Source organism: Garra rufa, chromosome 24, assembly GCF_049309525.1.
Source record: "Garra rufa chromosome 24, GarRuf1.0, whole genome shotgun sequence".
In the NCBI taxonomy this organism is placed as follows: Eukaryota; Metazoa; Chordata; class Actinopteri; order Cypriniformes; family Cyprinidae; genus Garra; species Garra rufa.
The window spans coordinates 39,663,460-39,670,959 of NC_133384.1; the positions used below are offsets into that span (position 1 = coordinate 39,663,460).

A 7,500-nucleotide genomic window follows, 5' to 3' on the forward strand; every position below is an offset into this window, starting at 1 on the left:
ATTTTTTATTTTTATTTTTTCAATATATTTTCTCTGAAACATCTTATCGTTTTGTCATTTCAGGTTCATTTGTGTTGTTCAAAAGCTGTTCAGATATAAAAATCATTACAGCATTTCTTGTAAATTTTTACTTTATTCTAATAAAAAAAAATTATGTATGTGTTGTTTTTAACTAAAACAAACAAGTGAAAATCATTTTCATTATTTGCAATGAAGCTGAAAAATATTCCTTGGGCCCCTAATATAAATGTTTTAATTCAAAATAAAATTACTTAATTTTTTTTAAAATAAATTTCAATTTAAAAATGTAAGTTAAATTACCAAAGCTGAAATAATATTAAGATAAATAGAAAAAGCACAAAATTACTAAAACTTATTTTTTTTTTTGGTAACACTTTACAATAAGGTTCATTAGTTAACATTAGTTAACCACATTAGTTAACATGAACTAATAATGAACTGCACTTATACAGCATTTATTAATCTTTGTTAATGTTAATTTCAACATTTACTAATACATTATTAAAATCTTGTTAACATTAGTTAACGCAGTGTGAACTAACATGAACAAACAATGAACAACTGTATTTCTGTTGACTAACGTTAATGAAGATTAGTAAATACAGTAACTAATGTATTGCTCATGGTTAGTTCATGTTAGTTAATACATTAACTAATGTTTAACTAATGAACCTTATTGTAAAGTGTTACAATTTTTTTTTATATATATATATATATTCTCTGAAATGTCTTGTCATTTTGGCTTTCATGTAAATTTGTCCTGATTTAAAAGGTGTTAAGGGTTTTTTTTTTCCTGGAAAACAAATCATTTCATTGTTTTATTGTGCATTTGTCAGATTATTTAGATTTAAGAAAAAAATCTCTCTATACATTTTTCTTATTTCCATTGTTTGTTATTTCTTGTAATGCCGTGAATAAAACTATTGCAGTAATAGGATTCACTCAATTTTAAGGTGAAAAGTTGTGTTTAGCGTTGTCTTCTTTCTGGTTTATTAATTGTCTTTTGCCTCATTTTTAACTGTGAACGGTCAGGTTACAACCCGGATGAGTTTAACTGGGAGAAATATCTGGAGGCATGCAACGCTCAAGCCGCACCAAAGAACCTCTTCAGATCCCAAAGCAGCGTAAGTCCATCACTCCAGTCAAAGACACTTATTGACTGATGTTTGAGATGTTGTGAATGTGACTGAGGAGTGTGTTTCTGCTCTCAGTCGTCCAGCGTCTCTGCGTTTGCGGTGGGCATGAAGCTGGAGGCGGTGGACCGGAAGAACCCGTGTCTGGTTTGTGTGGCCAGCGTAGCCGATATCGTGGACGACCGCTTCCTCGTGCATTTCGACAACTGGGACGATACCTACGACTACTGGTGAGAACATTAACTAACCTGACACAGGTAGTTAGTTACAGAGGACATGCTGCTGCATAATGTGGGAAAATTAACTGAAGAACTAAAACTGAAATTAAATTAAAATTAAATATTCAATAAAAATGACAGTCACATAAAATCACTAAAATATAAATATTTTTAAATAAATTTAAATTTAAAAATGTAAAGCTGAAATAATATAGAGAGAAATAGAACTATAAAAATATAAAAAAGACAAAAGAAACATAAGCTAATTTTGTAACAAAATTACTAAAACCTAAATTAAATGAAAAAAAAAAAAGTTCAATATATTTTCTTTGAAACATTTTTTTCCTTTCAGGGTAAATTTGTTTTGTTTAAAAGCTGTTAGATATTTGTCTTGAGTAAAAATCATTTCATTCTTTTTTTTTTTCTGGATAATTTTTTGTTTTTGTTAACTGAAACTAACTAAGTGAAAATAATTTTCATTAATTGCAATGAAGCTGAAAACGTTACAAACTTTAGAAATATTCCTTTGCCCCCTGAAATAAATTTTTTAATTCAAAATAAAATTCCTTTTTTTTTTTTTTTTAAATGTAAGTTGAATTACCAAAGCTGAAATAATATAAAGATAAATAGAAATATAAAAAAGTATAAAAAAAAGAATAAAATGGCAACATAATTACTAATTTTGTAACAAAATGGCTAAAACTTAAATGATTATTTTTTTAATATATATTTTCTCTGAAACATCTTGTTATTTTGGCTTGATTAGGTTTTTTTTTTTTTTTCCTGGAAAACAAATCATTTTAGTGTTTGTTGTGCATTTTTTTTTTTTTATTATTATTTAGATTTAAATAAAAATCTGAAATAAAATAATGTAGGATAAATAGAAAGTTTTAATAAAAATTAATAAAATAACAAAAGCACATCAAACCACTAACGTGCAAATATAATTAGCAAAGCAAATATAAAATATGAGTAATAAATGCTATATGTGATCAAAAAAACATGTATGCGTCAAAATTATTGATTTTTCTTTAATGCTAAAAATCATTAGGATATTAAGATCATGTTCCATGAAAATACTTTGTAAATTTCCTACCGTAAGTATATCAAAACGTAATTTTTGATTAGTAATATGCATTGCTAAGAACTTCATTTGGACAACTTTAAAGGCAATTTTCTCAATATATTGTTTTTTGTATTTTTGTGCATCCTCAGATTGCAGATTTTCAAAAAGTTGCATCTCAGCCAAATATTGTCCTATCCTAACAAACCATACATCAATGAAAAGCTCATTTATTCAGATGTACAAATCTCAATTAAAAAAAAAAATCAACACTTATGACTGATTTTGTGCTCCAGGGTCACAAATGTAAACGGGGCTGAATATGCAATAACCTTAATGCATATTAATATTCTATGCATTTTAAAAAGGGAAGAGATCAAATAAATGAACATGGATCATAGTAGCATTAATGATGAGGTTTGATGTACAGTTGATTTAATCAAAGTGTGTGTGTGATGTTCTGTGGAGGCTGTGAGTGTATAAGTGTGTTTAGTGCATTAATAGTATGACATTAATATCCGCTTGTGCTTATGTAAGGTGTGTTTCTAATGAGCAATTGATTCTCGATTCACACTGGATTCAGTGGTGTGTGTGTGTGTGTGTGTGTGTGTGTGTGTGTGTGTGTGTGTGTGTGTGTGTGTGTGTGTGTGTGTGTGTGTGTGTGTGTGTGTGTGTGTGTGTGTGTGTGTGTGTCTGTGTGTGTCTGTGTGTGTGTGTGTGTGTGTGTGTGTCTGTGTGTGTGTGTGTGTGTGTGTGTGTGTGTGTGTCTGTGTCTGTGTCTGTGTCTGTGTCTGTGTCTGTGTGTGTCTGTGTGTGTGTGTGTGTGTCTGTGTCTGTGTCTGTGTCTGTGTGTGTCTGTGTGTGTCTGTGTGTGTGTGTGTCTGTCTGTGTCTGTGTCTGTGTCTGTGTGTGTGTGTGTGTGTGTGTGTGTGTGTTTTACATAATGCACCACATCACATCACTTCTGGGATTTGCTCATGAAAAGCCCTGGAGAGGAAGACGAGGTAAAATTAGAGTCCGGCCCACACAGAGAGACACGTCCGTCCGTTCGTTCACACAGCAGCTATAAATGGATTAGAGCAGAAACAGAACATGGAGTCTGAGAGCGTGTTATTACTGTCTGCATCCAGCAGGAGAAGCTGAAGAGATGCTGTGCATGTGTGGAACAACACTCTCACAATCAGGAGATATATATACATATACAGTGCCTTGCGAAACTATTCATACCCCTTCATTTTTTTCACATTTTGTTTTGTTGCAGCATTATGTTAAATTAGTTTTTCCCCACATCAATCTACCCTCCATTCTCCATAATGACAGCACAAAACAGGTTTGTAACAACTTTGCAAATTTATTAGAAATAAAAAACTGAAAAGATCCCGTTGCATAAGTATTCATACCCTTTTCTGGGACACTGGATATTTATCTGAGGAGCATTCATATTGCTTCTAGATGTTCCTACACTTGGAGTGGATTTAAACTGTGGCAAATTCATTTGAATGAGTCTGATTTAGAAAGACACACACCTCTCAGAAAAGGTCTAACAGCTGAAAATGCAGATCAGAGCAAAAACCAAGATAACTGCCTGTAGAGCTCAGTGACAGACTTGCGTTAAGGCGATGATCTAGAGAAGAGTTCAGAAACAAATCTGCTGCATTGAAGGTTGACAGAAGCATTCTCCATAATGGAAGACGACTGGAACAACTAGGACTCTAGAAAATGTCCAAGCTGACAGAGATGGAGAGGTGAAAAGGTGAGGCAAAGAATGGCAGATAATTGCCAAATGCAGATGTGTAAAGATGCTCACATCAGACCCAAAAACACTTGAGGCTGTAAAGCTGCTTCAACTATGGACTGAGTTAAGGGGATGAATACTTATGCAATCTACTTATCTCAGTGTTTGATTTTTAATACATTTGTAACATTTGCAAATCTGGTTTGTGCTTTGTCATTATTATGGAGTATGGAGAGTAAACTGATGTGGGGAAAAACTCATTTAAAGCAGTTTAACATAATGCTGCAACTAAACACAATGTGACAAAAAATGAAGGGGTATGAATACTTTTGCAAGGCACTGTATGTCCAGCAGCCCTCACATACTGTAAACACACATGCACTGTCATACATTTAACGTGGAGTATGCAAAAATAAAGATCCTTCCGTTTGTTGGAAAAACACGCCTCATGTTATTAGTTGCACTGCAGAGAGTGATGTTTTCCCTCTGTATACATTTTTAAAACTATTATTAAAATAAAAAATATATTACAGATTTAAAGAAAAATGATGGAAGCACATACTAAAATTGAAATGAAAATGAAATAAATTAAAATAGCACTGCATGTGGGATAAAAACTATTAAAATAGCTGAAATGTGACCATGGACCACAAAACCAGTCATAAGTCTTTTTTAATTGAGCTGTATACATCATATAAAAGCTGAATAAATAAGCATCCCATTGATGTATGGTTTGTTAGGATAGAACAACGTTTGGCCGAGATACAACTATTCTGGAATATATCTGGAAACTGAAGGTGCAAAAAAATCAAAATATTTAGCAAATCCCCTTTAAAGTTGTTCAAATAAGTTCTTAACAATGCATATTACTAATTGAAAATTAAGCTTTGATATTTACGGTAGAAAATTTACAATATTCATAGAACATGATCTTGACTTAATGTCCTAATGATTTTTAGCATAAAAGAAAATCTATAATTTTGACACACACACACACACACACACACACACACACACACAAACATATATATTTATATTTATTATTATTATATTTATTATTATTATTATTTATTTTATTTATTAATTATTTAATTATTTTTATTTATTTATTTAGCTGTGATTTTTTTTTTTTTTTTTTTTTTTTTTAGCATTCCAGTGTCTAAATATTACGTTATTGAGGTCGCTTCAACCCGCGGACCTAAAAAACAGCTCACGGCAACACTGTTAAAATAGCCCTTGGCAACACTGATGGGAACAGGAGAGCTTTCAAACATTAAATGTGGGGAAGAAGTAACTGGCGTGACTTATTTGGAAAAATAACTATTAGAAAGTAATGCATTACTTTACTAGTTACTTAAAGTAATCTGATTACGTAACTCGGATTACTTGTAATGCATTTCCCCCAACACTGATGTAAGTATTACTGTGTAATGAAGTGAGTCCAGTATGTTGAGGGTGTGTTTTGTGTTCTCTCAGGTGTGACGCCAGCAGTCCGTATATTCACCCGGTGGGCTGGTGTCAGGATCACGGCCGGCCGCTCACAGCACCTCAGGGTGAGGATCAGACTCTAGAAACACTCACATTCCCCATGTGTTCAGTGCTGACGCTGTCAAATGTCATATCACTTTCTGGAAGAGCTGTGATAGAGTCATGCGTGTAACCCAAACCCAATCTCATGTTAATCTTGAGTACCTGTAGAGTAGTACTGCATCCATCAGATCTCCAAAAAGACTTTTATCATATTTACAAACAGCCGAGTTTCTGGAGGCGTGTCGTGGGCGGAGCTAAAGATTGACGAGCGAGTGCTTGCCGATTGCGCTGCAAAAAATGCTTTTCTTATTTAGATTTTTTTTGCTTGTTTCCAGCCAAAATATCTAAAAATTCTTAAATCAAGGACCATTTTCTAGACAAGTAAAAATTACTTTCTTGTTTTCAGTAAAGTCAAATCATCTGTACATTTTGTCGTTTATTGTAGTTGCTTTTTATTTGACCCAGACGTGTTCTTTATTCCTTAAGATTCATTCATATATTCCAGAACACTTTTTTTTTCCTGTGAGACATATATACAAATTAGTTTGTGTGTGATTGTGATCAGGGAGTGATGTTGTGATTTATTGCAGGACATCCAAATCCAGAGCACTTCATCTGGGAGGATTACATGGAGGACACAGGCGCGTCTGCGGCTCCCAGTCAGGCCTTCAGTGAGGTGAGACGTCTTTTATAGGTCATGCGTGATCATAGATGAGTGATCTGTGATCTGACCGCTGTGTGTTCCTGCAGATATCGCCACACGGCTTCCAGACGCACATGAAGCTGGAGGCGGTGGACAGACGAAACCCCATGCTGATCCGCGTGGCCACCATCGCAGACATCGAAGACTACAGAGTCAAAGTGAGTCACAGTCATTTATGATGTTTACCCTCATTTCTCCAAATCATCTCTGGTTTTATTTCAGTCATATGAACTCATGAAGTCTGATTATTCTGATTTAAAATATTCTGTGTGAATATTTGTTCAACTGTAATTGATTTCTGTTATTAAATCTGAATTTTCAGCAGCATTACTCCCTCAGAGTCCTTTAGAAATAATTCCAATATGCTGATTTGTTGCTCAAGAAAAAATTCTCATTATCATTCAAAGTTGAAAACCGTTGTGCTGCACGATATTTATGAGGAAATACACTATAGTTTTGGACACTATCATTTAAAAGTTTGGGTGCTAATTTGAAATTTGAAATGAAAAGTGCCAGTAAAGACATTTATAATGTTACGAAGATTTCTGTTTCAAATAAATGCTGTTCTTTTGAACTTTCTATTCACCTGTGAATCCTGAGAAATAAAATGTATCATCTCCTAGGAAGATTTACAGATTTATACACTACTGGTGTAGAATGATTATGATTTTTTGGTCTCTTCTGCTCATTAAGGGTGCATTTATTTGATCAAAAATACTGTAAAAATGTGATATAATATTACAAATTTAAAACGTCTGTTTTCTCTGTGAACATCTGTTAAACTGTAATTTATTTCTGTGATCAAAGCTGAATTTTCAGAATAATTACTGCAGTCTTCAGTGTCACGATGTCACACTGTCATCTTTCAAAAATCATTCTAATATGCTGATTTGCTGCTCAAGAAACATTATTAATGTTGAAAACAGTTGTGCTGCACAATATCTTTGTGGAAACGATCATGCATTTTATTTTTTAGAATTCACAGATGAATAGAAGGTTAAAAAAAACAGCATTTATTTGAAAAAAGAAACTTTATAATTGTCTTTACTGACACTTTTGATCAATATAATGTGTCTTTGAAAAATAAAACTTAAAAA

General features: G+C 33.0%; 1 protein-coding gene across 1 annotated transcript in view; it reads left to right on the forward strand.

Annotated features, from left to right (window-relative positions):
• The window catches only part of LOC141300395 (lethal(3)malignant brain tumor-like protein 4), a 77,636-nt gene that overhangs the window by 16,942 nt on the left and 53,194 nt on the right, over positions 1 to 7,500 (forward strand). Inside the window, exons 4-8 of the mRNA XM_073830666.1 lie at positions 1,054 to 1,145; positions 1,233 to 1,384; positions 5,647 to 5,723; positions 6,291 to 6,376; positions 6,451 to 6,561. Coding sequence (XP_073686767.1) covers positions 1,054 to 1,145; positions 1,233 to 1,384; positions 5,647 to 5,723; positions 6,291 to 6,376; positions 6,451 to 6,561 — 518 coding nt within the window. The remainder of the gene's footprint in view (positions 1 to 1,053; positions 1,146 to 1,232; positions 1,385 to 5,646; positions 5,724 to 6,290; positions 6,377 to 6,450; positions 6,562 to 7,500) is intronic.